This window comes from Microtus pennsylvanicus, chromosome 4, assembly GCF_037038515.1.
Source record: "Microtus pennsylvanicus isolate mMicPen1 chromosome 4, mMicPen1.hap1, whole genome shotgun sequence".
Lineage (NCBI taxonomy): Eukaryota > Metazoa > Chordata > Mammalia > Rodentia > Cricetidae > Microtus > Microtus pennsylvanicus.
In genome coordinates, this window is record NC_134582.1 from 139,458,806 (window position 1) to 139,472,177 (window position 13,372).

Consider the following 13,372-nt stretch of genomic DNA (forward strand, 5'->3'; position numbering starts at 1 on the left):
GTGTCTTAGGCAGCATAACTCTTGCCTTCCATTCTGGAGGCTCAAAGTCTGAGATCACAGTATTACACCAGCAGGTTTCCTCTGAGGCCTCTCTTCTTGGTTTGTCAATGCAGCTTTACCCTTGTTCGTGTGTGTGTGTGTGTGTGTGTGTGTGTGTGTGTGTGTGTGTGTGTGTGTGTTTGCACACATGTGTACAGATGCCTATTGAGGCCAGAAGAAGTGGTCAGATTTCCATGGAGCTAGCATTATAGGAAATTGTGAGTATGACGTGGGTGCTGGCAACTGAACTCTAGTCCTCTGGAAGAGCAGGAAGCTCTCTTATTAACTGTTGAGCTATTTGCTGCAGCCCCAACCAGAAATCCTTCACTAAGTATTCTGTTTCCTGAAGTTCTGAGAATTCAGGAAAAAGCAGGAAATGGAGTCCACCTTCAGAAATATGGTCCTTGGGTCAGAAGGTTGACGGCAGTGACACTCAGAGGTGCAAAGAACAGAAAGACTGGGACAGAAAGGGCCTACAATCTGTCTTCCTAGAGTACTCTTGATCTTCTAGGAGGCATTTTGTTTTTCTGGGACTGGAGAAATGGCTCAGTGGTCAAGAGCTCTAGCTTCTCTTGCAGAAAACCCAGCTTTGATTTTCACCATCCACTTGGTGACTCTCAACTATTTATAATCCCAGTTCCAAGGAATCAGTTCCAAATGACCCAGCACCCTCTTCTGAACTCCACTGGCACTAGGCAGTCATTTAGTACACAGAGAAATCATTTATATGCATAGAATAAATATATAAATATTTAAATAATGAAATATTTTGTTCAATGTTCATATGTACACGTAACATATTTTGGTCAAGTCCACCCTCCCATTCTCTCTAATTCAACCTCTACGTCTTTACCATTCCCCCATCCCAACCAACTCCACTTGCTCTCTGTGTTTAAATACCCACTGAGCCTTTTTAATCTGTGGGACAAGGTGCTAGAAGGTGGGTAGCATCTCAGGGACCTCATCCCTGTAGAAAGCTTTCTCCCCAACAGTCATCAGTTGCCAACAGCTTTATAGACAAGAGTTGGGACTCTATAAGCCCCTCCCCAGCCATGCTTGGATTGGGCTGGCTGGATTTTATGCAAGTCATTGTGACCCTTTTCAAACAAAATTTGTTTAGTTGTTTTTCTTCTGCTGCCTTTCTCCCCTATTCCCTTCCTCCTTTGTGCCTGCCCAGCCCCAATAGCCATGTTCAATGGAATCTGTAATAATACTCAGATTGAATAGAGACAATTTAATGGCTGCAGATCCAAGAATTCCTTTATTCTCAGAATCTTTTTTTGTTCCTCACTTGCACAGCAATTATTCAGATTCTTTGCCATCTTCAATTTATTTTTGTTGCAATAGGATAGTTCTAATACTTCAATCCGACTTTAAATGGTATTAAAATCAAGTTAAAACTTAGTCACAGACAACTTTAAAGCATTTCTGAAAATTCTAAGAATATATATAATAACTTGATACTTTATTTTTATTTTCTTGCAATTGAAGTAAAAATGAGATAAGTAGATTCAGCTCAAACAATCTAAGAATGGCCGTGACCTCATCCCTTTTATGAACTTGTGTCCCTATTCCACATTACCAAACTCTTTTTGCTCTGTTTTCTCCCTCTTCCTCACAAAGTCCTAAATTGTCAGACAATTGGAAGAAAGCACATGACAAGAAATATGACATGGGTGAATAACAAATGCAGCTTACATGCAGACATTCTCATTTATCTGAAGGAAAACATAGTTTCTGAATCTAGAACTTATTTACCATCACCTTTCTTATAGGTGTCTCTAAAGAAGAGCCAAAAATATTGAGACCTCCGAGAAGACCCCGAAAACCCAAAACATTAAATAACCCTGAAGATTCTACCTACTATTATCTACTCCATGTAAGTGGCTCATTCTTGCAGTCAAATTGAAGACCAACGGAAACCGTGGCTACATTAGGCTGCCCCAGAAGGCCTTGCAGCATGGAGGCCCTCCTCAAATTCCATTTCACAGATAACCCATTAAGTGTCCCCTTTGTTTCTCTCCAGCCATTTTTCTCATGGTCCTGGCTTCTCTTGTAGTCTTGGACCTACCGTATTCACCCAGAAACTTTTTCTGGTAACCACTTATCTGAGCTTACACATAAATATCAACCTAGAAAGGAAAATCCGCCATAGGAAAGCCCTCTGGACAGAGGCATTCATTCCAATGCCTGCAAGCCGAAAAAGAGAAGTGAAACTTTGTTGAGTTTCTGCAAATTCCTGGCCGATAGTAAGACATAATCATAACCATTGTGACAGCCTCCTGGAGTCAGCCCCTAACATTATGTTCACGTCTGGGGTCAGAATTGTGAGACACGGGTGAACATCTTATGTTCATATCAGAGCCATTAACTTTATCGAGATCTCCTGGATCCACTCAGTTGCAATGTTATGGTCTCTACTCGGCTCCCTTCCCCGCATGCTCCTGTCCTCGGTGCATGCCACTGCTCAAACCAAGAACTTAGTGGTTGTCCTGGGTCTTACGCTCCCTTTTATACCTGACACCTATGCCAGTTCTACAATTCTGCCTTCTCACTACCAGTTTTTCCTCCTTCTCTAAGCACATAGCACATCCCAGTTCCAACAGTCATCGTTTCTCAGTCAGACTGGTTAAAACTTCAAATCTCAGCTTCCCCAACCTACACAAGAAAATTCTCTAAACCATAAATTTGGTTATGTTATTCCTTCAGTTGGCTCAGTAACTCCTTCAGCAAGAAGTCCATATTCCAATGTCTTCTTCACTGAACAAAGAGCTTCTGCCCTGTGTCAACTCTCCATAATAAATTGCTTAAATTCCCACAGTGAGCAGCATCCCCTTAGGCTCCAAGTCTTTCCCACCCAATGGGTTCCTTTGACCCCAGTGGTCCCTCCACTTCTAATATTTATTCCATCTACACTCTGTACTGTCACAGATAGGAGCAGAACTCCATGCCCAGGAAAACCCAGAGAATCTGAAAGTTCATCCGAATCAAGAGTCACATGCCACAGGCAGGAAAATGAAGCTCACATCTGGCTTCCCAGTTAGCTGGGTCAACTCTAGTCTTCCCTTCACCATGCTTCTGCACCATGCTTCTCTCCTTTATGGTGCTGCCCAAAATTCAAACTTACAACCCCTTCACCTTTGAGTTTCTTAGAATAATTTCATCATCTGTCATGACCTTAGTCACTGCTGAGTTAAAAACCATTGTCTCTGGCTTAGATTACTCTTGTAGCTCCAAATACAAATAGCAAACTACCTAATACCTATCACATAATCTACTTGGATGTGCACACAGAGAGGTCCATATGTAGGTGCATTCATTCATAGTGTGTTAGGATATGTCACAAGTCATATAAATCACCCAGTTAAAGTACAACACAATTGCTTTTAGTTCAACCATCACCACAGTCAATTCTACAAGATTTCTATCACTCCAAGATGAAACTCTACCCACTATCAGTCACTCCCACACTCCATTTCACCCAAATCCTAAGTAATCACTAATTGACTGTCGTCTATGTATTTGCCTTTTATAGAACCCCATATAAACAGAGTCACATAGTATATGTTATATGAAATAGTTTTATAAGCTAGTAATCACTTATTCTTGTTCTCCTTCTTTCTCATCCATCATTAAGATAATAAATTAAGATAATAAATTATGCATTATGATTTCATATTACTATATATTATGTATTTTCAATTATTCTATTCCCATTAGAAATCAATCCAAGAAGAAAAACGGAGACCAAGAAAAGACAGGTAATCATCTCTTCAAAATTACAGCACCATTTTGTTCAAATAAAACTATAAATCTTTATGTTCAAATTTTATTAGCAATCACATATATTTGGAAAGAAGTATGGTCCTTTTATGTATTTAATGTCATGTTTTATACTTTTTTGGGTTGTTAGGATTGCAAGGGTTGAAGTTGTTGTAGATATGGTACACTTACCTTCACACGACTCCTTTCCCTTTAATATTGCAGTCTTTCAATGTTTTGACATTCTAATTTTGTTCTCATGCCAAATCACTTTCAGATAACGCTAGCAATAGAAGGGGGTGCTTATACTGAACATAAACAGAGTTCCCTATTTATCACCTGGTGATACCTATAGCGGAAGTCAGTTAAGGCTATGGATGAAAGCACTTGAAAGTTCTCTGTATGCACTCACCAAGGCCAATCTTCAGTTAGATGAGCCTGGTGTGAATGGGAGTGTAGACTGGCCAAATCAGCGCCATGTCACTGGCAGTTCTGGAAACTCCCAGTCATGTTAAATGAAACCTGACAAAAGCAGCTAATGTGCTAATCAGCAGCTAATGTGCTAGTCAAGGTAAGGATGAGAGGTTTTTTTGGTTTGTTTTTTTTGGTTTGTTTTTGTTTTTGTTTGATTTTTCAAGACAGGGTTTCTCCATAGCTTTTGGTTCCTGTCCTGAAACTAGCTCTTGTAGATCAGGCTGGCCTCGAACTCACAGAGATCCGCCTGCCTCTGCCTCCCGAGTGCTGGGATTAAAGGCGTGTGCCACCACCGCCCAGTCTAGGGATGCTTTTAATGAACAGGATTACTGATTTTTACATTTTAAGATTTCTCTCACATATGTGATGCTCTTAAATTACAGTAAATATTAAGAAGGAAACACTTGGCCTGTAAGTCAAGGGAGTAGAAATTATACTGATCATGCTTATGTGTTCACTTCCAGTCAAGGAAAATTACTAGGTCTGGAAGACTTCTATTATAAGGAACTTTTGCCTTCTAATTCTGGACCAAAGGAGCATAGCTCTAATGTAAGAGAATGGAGACCACAAAAGGAACTCCTGGATCAACGCCCCGAGGCTAATGAAAGGTAACAATGCACAGTGCAGTAAAACTTTCAATGGTAAATTTTAAATGGAAATTCAAAAATCCCAATTTTAAGCAGTTTTGTTTTATATATACCACAAAATCTGAAATTTTTGCAATTTGTGCCCTGGCAATGCTGAAGCATGCATAGGCAGCCCATTTATAGCGGTTCTTTTGAATAATTTTCCTTTTTTCTTCAAAATTCATGGTGAAGTTTTGAGACTAGAGGTGCATAGGAGAATAAAAACATGGTGCATAAAAAATAGGAGAATGTGCAGGAACTGGGAACTGATCGGAAATCCTTAGCCAGGCTCCTGTTGGCCTAGGGCTCCCAGACCCCCTCTCTCTTCTCTTTTACTGTGTGCAGTGATGGTTAGAGAGAAGAATTCTTCAGTCCAAATGTCTTGAGTTGGACCCCGATTGAGCTACTTGAGAAGTTTTATCTTTTCTGAGCTCTTTAAGCCACAGTTTTCATACCCACAAAAGAATCTTCAAAATTCTCGCCTCACTGTCTTGTTATAGTTTAAGTGAAATGATACCCTGCTTAGCACACTGTGTCCCCAGGGGAGGATTTCTATAAATACTGATGGCTATCATTATCCACCTTCATTTGCTCTTTCAAACGCTACCTGCATTATGGTCTCCAAAAAGAAGATGCATTCATCTTCCATCTTGAAACCAAAACTATAACCTGTTCACACTTGGTGGGGTTCTAGCTGAGCATGAGGTTCTGTGTGAGAGAGTAGAACACCAAGCGCCAGAGAGCTGATATGATTTCTGTGTGGTCACAAACCAAGTGAGGGTTCTTCAGCCCAGGGTTTTCACACCCTGCTCAGCTGCTTTTCGCTGGTCTGCCTGTTTCCTGTTGTAACAGCTGACACTCCTTTGTCTCTGCTATATTCTTTCTCGTTCACCAACTGACGATCCATGCCTACTATGAAGGCATTATATAACAGAGACACTGCTTGCTTCCTAGCAACTTCCATGCATTTAATATCCACTAGAATAAGGGTGCCAGAGCTGGCTTTGGTTGAGTGCTTACTTAGTTCTAGGCACTATGCTGATATTTCACTGGCCTGGTAAGACAGTTACTATTACTGCCCTCTTTTATGAATATGGAAGCTAAGTTTCCAGAGGGCAGCAACTGCAGTCACCCACATAATAACTGATGGGGACAGATTTGAACACAGGGTTTTATAAACTTAAATTCAATGACTTTAACCACTGTTAATATTGCCACTTTATGTAAAGCTCCATGCTGGGGACTTAAGGAAACAATGACTGTCAGGGTGACAAAGGTGTGGTCTTTGTATCAAACAATCCTGAGATTAGTGGGATGTGATATTCGCATACCAGTGCTGAACAAGGTAACTCTCAGAGGGGTGGGCTTTTCTAAACTTAGAAAGATGGTGGCGGTAACTCACAGCAACCCTGTGGCTAAACCTCAGTAAGAGCCTGGATTAAAACAGACAACAAATGCAAAAGAAGAATAGCTCTAAATGACATCTTGGAACAATTAGCAAAATTTGAGACTAAAGTATATGCCCAATTGTATTAATTCAGGAAGAGCATCTTTATGTGTAGGTGAGTACATCCATAGCTTTACTAACAGACACTCACCAACTGCTGATGACACCTCCCAGTAAGGTTCGAGTAGGCCTGGGGAAGAGTGTGCCAGCAATAACAAGCAAAATGCTTCATGGATTTTTTTTAATTGACACATTAAAATTGATAAGTTGATAAATTTAAAATAAATTTTAAACTTAAATTGATAAATTAAAATCGTGTACATTTGTGGTACAGAAAAGAATATTTTTGAAATACACATACATTGTGGAATAGCTAAATTGAACTGATTAAAATTTGCATAGCTTTATAATCTTCAGTCCCATTTAAGCTAGGTAGGTAACAAGGAGGACCCTAAGAGAGACCCACATGGAGGGCCCCAGGAAGGGGAAATAGTTAAGAAGATCTCCTGGATAAATTAAAGGAGGGAGTAAGAGGGAAAGAGAGGGGGATGGGAGCATGAGGGATCAGCATGGTCAAGTTGAGAGCAGGACAGAGAGGGAGAATGATAGGGGAGATATCTTGACAGAGGGGGCACTGTGGAGTTAGGGAGAAACCTGTTGCCAGGGAGGGGAGGCTCCCAGGAATCCAGAAGGATGACCCCAGCTAAGACTCTTAGCAATAGTGGAGAGGGTGTCTGAACTGGCCTTCCCCTGTTGGAAGCAGATGCAGAGATCCACAGCCAAGCACTGGGCTGAACTCCTGGATTCCAGTTGAAGAGAGAGTGGAGGAATTGTTTGAGTAAGGAGGGGTCAAGATCATGATGGGGGAAACCCACAGAGACAGCTGGCCTGAGCTTGTGGGAGCCAGTATGGGACCAAACTAGGCCCTCTGCATCTGGGTGACAATAGTGTAGCTTAGTCTTTTGTAGGGCCTCCAGCAATGGGAACAGGACCTATTCCTGAGGCATAAACTGGCATTTTAGAACTTATTCCCTATGGTGGGATGCCTTGTTCGGCCTTGATAGAGGGGGGAGGAGCCTGGTCCTGCCTCAGCTTGATGTGCCATGCTTTATTGATTTCCTGGAAGACCTTACCCCACCTAAGTAGAGGTGGAGGAGGGGTGGATGGGGGAGGGAGCAGGAGAAAAGGAGGGAGGGGAAACTGGGGTTGATATGTAAAATAAATTTTAAAATGATGAAAACATTAACATATCCTTAAAAGTCTATCTTAAAATGAATTTCAAGTCATCGATGTATTGCTATGAATTATCATCACTCAATAGATCTCTTAAATTTAATCCTACCAACTGAAATTTTATATTCCTTAATCAGTGTGTCCCCAACTCCCTGTCTCCAAGCCCTGAGGAGCACCTTCCTATGCGGTTGACGTTTTTAGGATGCACACACGAGTGGGCTCCTGCAGGCTTCACTGATATCTGACATACTGTCTTCCAGGTTTATCCTTAGCGCCACAACTGGCCATTAACCATTCATCCACTGGTGGGCACATGGCTTGAGTGCATAGCCTGGGTGTTGGGAGTAGCACTGGGTGAGCACCAGACTACACACAGCTCTTGGAATATTTGCTTCATTTCCTGAGGTGATGTGCTTGGTAGTGAGCTTTGGGGATCTCATTAACAACAGTTGCTAAATACTAAGACCTTCATGTTTTTGAAAAATGCACCCACTGATCTCTATGATGGCTGCACCAGCCTACACACTCCAGTGCTGTGCTGAGCTCCTTCCCTCTGCGTCCTCACCAACACACGTCAGCATTTACATTTTGATAACAGACATCCTACATAGGTGAGATCACGTGTCCTTGTGATTTTAAGTTGAAATTTTCTTGTTGATTAATAATGTTGGTCATTCTTTAAATTTTAAGATAAAATTTATACAACAGAATTCACTTGACCATTTTAAAATGTCCAGTTCCGTGGGTTTAATATATTCACCTTATTTCATGCCGACCTAACTTCAGGAAACCAAATACCTACTGGTATCACCACCCTTCCACCCCTGTTCCCTGGCAACCACTAATCAATTTGCTTTCAGCAGTTATTCAGAACATTTCATATAAATAGAAACACACATGTGACCTGCTTGTTCTAGCTACTTCCCTTAACATGTGATAATTTTTTAATTTTGTGTGTGAGCATTATATTTATGTGAGTTTTGCCACAGCACTCGTGTGGAATCCAGAAGACATTTGCAAGTTGGTCTTTGCATTCTGCCCTTGCCTTGTTTTTAGACAGGGCCTCTTGATCTTACTGCTATGCTACACACTCCAGTCTTTGGAGCAATTCTCCCACTCTACCTCCTGTGGTACTGTAGGAGCTCTGGGATCACTCATACCCACCCCTACATCCAGAGATCTGAACACAGGACATCAGACTTGTACAGCAATTTTTTTCTTTTTTATTGATTTTATTGAGCCATATATTTTTCTCTGCTCCCCTCCTTTCCTCCCCAATTCCCTTCTACCCTCTCCCATGATCCCCATGCTCCCAGTTTCCTCAGGAGTTCCTGTCTTTTTCTCCTTCCGGGTACAGCAAATATAATCACTCTCTGAGTCATCTCTCTAACCTAACAACAAGACTTCAACTTTCCACCCTTTTAAAAGCTTAGCAATCTGTTAAGGCTGCTGAACAGAGAGACTTCCTAACCCTGTTTAATGACTAGGTCACTTTAAGCAAACCAGTCTTCTTGTCTAACAGTTGGGAACTTGATTCTTATTTCTAGTCAGAGTAGTACTGTATTGGTACTGGCATCCTTTGTTCCTAGAATGTGACAGTCACTCAATCTTGCATTGAGCATTTTTTGCACGCACATTTTGGTTATCTGTGTGCCTTTTTCTGAGAAGTGCCTCTTCAGGTCCTTTGTCCCTTTTTTAACCATTTCACTTGTTTTTATTGAATTATTTGAGTTCCTTGTAGATTTTAGACACTGTCCCCTTTATCAATTGTATCATTTGCAAATATTTATTATCCTTTAGCAAGTTGTCTCTTCACTGCTTTGATTCTTTTGTTTGCTGTATTTTTAATCTGATTTGCCTGCTTTTTGGTATAATCTGATTTGTCTGTGTTTGTGTTTGCTCTTGTTGCCTGTGATTTGGTGGTGATATTCAAAAATCCTTTGTCCAAACCAGTGTTGTAGATATTTTCCTCTATATTTTCTTCTAGCAGATTTTCTGTCTTAGGTGGTAGTTTAAGTCTTTAATCTTCTTGAGTGGACTTCAGTATATGCTGTGAAGTAAATCTCTGTTACCATTCTTTTGTGTGTGTGTGTGTGTGTGTGTGTGTGTGTGTGTGTGTGTCCGGTTTTCCCAAAAATCATTTACTGAAGACATTAGCCTTTCCCTGCTATAAGCTCTCGGCATCTCAGTCAAGCCCAATGGAAGACAAATGAATCTGTTTGTGAGCCCTCTTCTCCAGACAGTTCCTCTGTCTATGAATCTGTTTTTATGCTCTTTGGTTGCTATTACTTTTTTGTAGATTTTTCAAAGCAAATAGCGTGATGTCACCAGCTTTATTCTTTTGTTCAAGATTACTTTTATTATTTAGGGTCTTTTGTAGTACCAAATGAGTTATTTGTATTTGTTTTCCCTATTCAGTAAAAGAAAGAAGGCCAGAAACTAAAAGTCCACATTGACTGGAGCTCTTACAGTGGGTCCAGTAAAGCAGTTTCATTAAAAACATTGAAACCTGCCTGGCTATGGTGGCACGTGTCTTTAATTCCAGCACTCAGGAGGCAGAGGCAAAAAGATCTCTGAGTTCAACCAGCCTGGTCTACAGTACAAGGTACAGTGTAGTCTGGGTTAAGTAGAGGATCCTTGTCTCAAAAGAAGAAGAAGAGAAAAAGAAAGAAGAGGAGGAAGAGGAGGAGGAGGAGGAGGAAGAGGAAGAGGAAGAGGAAGAGGAAGAAGAAGAAGAAGAAGAAGAAGAAGAAGAAGAAGAAGAAGAAGAAGAAGAAGAAGAAGAAGAAGAAACCTTGAAAAGTCAACAGAACAAGCAGTAACTTTATTCCTACTAGAGTGATTAGTGATTATTCAGATTGAGGGAGTGTTTAAAAGAGACATTTGATTTAAAAGACCAGAAGGTGAGCAGGGTGGTGTTGTTGCAGGCCTTTAATCCCAGCACTTAGGAGGCAGAGTCAGACAAATCTCTGAGTTCAAGGCCAGCCTGGACTATGGAGTGAGTTCCAGCATAGCCAGGGCTATACAGAGAAACCCTGTCTCAAAAAAGAGAAAACAAAACACCACCAAAAAAATCAGAATATACACCTTGAATTTTCTTGATTGATGAAAGTCTCTTAAAAACTAAATAAAGCACTAAGGTAAGTATGTTTGTATTAACTGTGAATTATTGTTCCAAACAAAGCCAGCCTTTGTGATCTCTATCTTCCAGTGGTTGGCTCTCATCCAAACACAAAAGCCACTAGCTTCAACTCTGCAAAGCTGCAGAGCATCTTTACAGCCAGTTAAGTTGGCTCGTTTAGCCTGACATTTTGGTTGTGTCTTCTTAAATGTGTGTGGTTGGTGGATAGCTCAAGGAAGAGGAGCACCTAGCCCTGGGAGGGTAGCTGGAAATACCACTGCTAGCAGTTGCCATTGACTATGAGACCCTGTCTGACTTGCAGGTGCTGGACCACCAATGGGAGTGAGGAGATCTCCGCCAACCCCTATGACTACAGAAGGCTCCTGCGCAAAACCTCCCAGCGCCAGCGCCTGATGCAGCAACTGTAGCCCCTACTGAGTTCAAAGTGTTGAACCCTGAGATGCTACAAGGACCATAGCAACAGCAAGGTGCCCTCAGAATCTTAAACCCCTTTGGGGAGTTCCAGATACTGGACCTCTAGACGTCTCCCACCTGCAGTTGCCCCCATCACCCTAATGTACCACTTGATTCCACTGTTTGTGATTCAGGTACCCACTGTGTCTGAGCTGTCACCACCCCCTTGCTCATTTTTAAATGACTTAAGAGATTTCTTCTTTCTTGAAAAGACTTTCACAGGACCTTGTTTGGATATGCCAGAACAAAGTGGAAAGAACTTTGAAGGGGAACTCATCTAAAACTTGCTTTTTTCTCCTCTTTTGATTAGTAAGATTACAAAATAAAGTAAGCAACTCGGAAAGTGTGTTTTACAAGGGCTTCTCTGTCTTGTGCCTTGGGGGCCCTGTCTCTAGTATACAGCTGGGCTGGTGGCAGGAGCTGAGATGAGAGCTGTCTTCAGAAGGTAATCCCCAGCCCCAGCTACTCTACAGAATAGCCCACCTTAAACTGAACCTAGAATCCTGGCCGATCCTCCAAACCCACGCCCACACAGCCTTCCTGGCCAACCACACTGGCACTGGTCCTCAGGCTGAGAACTGTCAGATAGTAAGGTCTCTTCCTCTGCAGATTTGAAGTAACCTCTCCTCCTTGGAAGTTGACCACATAAAAGTGAGCAAACGGGCAGCGGGTAGGAAGCAGGAGTTTCCTTACCATTTGAATACACACACACACACACACACACACACACACACACACACACACATATCCTCCAGGTTTAACCCCTCCATGAAAGACACCAGGTCTACACGATCCTGCGCGGGCAAAGAAGGTACAGGAAGGATTCCAGTGAGGACTGGATGAGCAAACAGGTTTTGGTCAGGTTAGGTCAGGGTTCTGCTGCCCAAAACCCAAACCAGAGAGCGCTGATACATTTGTGTCCAAGAGTTGTCAGGGTCTGTGCAGAGTGAGCCCCTAAAGCTCCCCAGACCTGGGCTTCTGCATCAGGTTCATCTTACAAACAGGATCCAGCTGAGGAGAAGCCGCCTGCTGTGACAGGGCCACGCCCAAAATCCAAGTGTGCTCTTCTCCCCGCTCCTACTCTAGTTAGCTCCACTCCAGTTTGGGACCAGACAGACAGGACAGAGGAGTCACCCTGTCATGTGCCAAGGTGTGGATAGAACGTAAGGACTGGTACCTGACACAAGAAACCATAACCGCAGGGCTCACAGATATCGGGGGCGGGAGTAGGGCGCCCTGAGCTGGCTAGGTTTTCTGTGCTCCTGCACTCCACCTGGAGCAGGTACTATAAGGAGGAGCCCTGCTCCTCTGCCTGTCATCCTTCAATCCTGGTTTCCAGTGGCCCCTCAATACCGAAGTCCTCCCAAGAGTATCGGCAAAGGCATCCAATTTCTGGGTAGAGAGGCCACAAACAGCTCTGCCCCAGCCCCTGCACTCCGGGTTAAATAAAACTGAAAAAGGAAGTAGCCAGCCCTTGGTGGAAGATTGCAAGGTCATAGCTGTTTTCGTCCCTTTTTCTTTCCATCTATACTTTCTCGGTCCATCGATATTTAAGCCCCAAAGGGACACGGGAAACTTGTACCAAATGCTCTTCTTTGGTCCCACCTGCAACGGGAATTTCTGGATGCACTGTGGACAAGAAATGGATCGTCCCAGCACACCTTCCTGTGGGTCATGCTGGAGATTTGGGTGTGGGTCTCCCACATTAACTGGAAAGCCTTCTCCCGGTAACAGCCTTCCCAGGCTGCACTGCCTCCTTTGTCAACTAATGGCTGTAATTATTACCTCCATGAGCTCTTTTGTTATCGCCAACCAGAGGAGGGGGGGGCTCTTTGGGGGAATGAAAAAATTTACAAAGCAAATTGCTGTCTAGGAAGAGATGGATTTTTAAAAGACAAACCCAATCCCACTTGCATCTGAAGTGGGGAGTGGCAAAAAATAATATTTCTTAATGTAAAAAACAACATTTGATTTGAAAATGAATTAAAGCTGTGAGCTTTAATTGCATTTAAACAGCACCGTTTTAAGTCACTGTTTTTGAAGAAGTTAAATTCAGATGTTGAGATTCTACCTTCCTCTTGTTGTTTTCTTCCATTTCTTCCTCAGAAGGTGTGTGTGTGTGTGTGTGTGTGTGTGTGTGTGTGTGTGTGTGTTTATGAACCTTTTTATTTCAAACCACTCATCCATAGTAAAAAA

General features: G+C 42.3%; 1 protein-coding gene across 1 annotated transcript in view; it reads left to right on the forward strand.

Annotated features, from left to right (window-relative positions):
• Myo3a (myosin IIIA) overlaps positions 1-11,528 on the forward strand; it is a 195,238-nt gene extending 183,710 nt beyond the window's left edge. The window contains exons 30-33 of the mRNA XM_075971112.1: positions 1,815-1,918; positions 3,760-3,800; positions 4,740-4,883; positions 11,025-11,528. Coding sequence (XP_075827227.1) covers positions 1,815-1,918; positions 3,760-3,800; positions 4,740-4,883; positions 11,025-11,130 — 395 coding nt within the window. The 3' untranslated portion in view covers positions 11,131-11,528. The remainder of the gene's footprint in view (positions 1-1,814; positions 1,919-3,759; positions 3,801-4,739; positions 4,884-11,024) is intronic.
• The last annotated feature ends 1,844 nt before the right edge of the window (positions 11,529-13,372 follow it).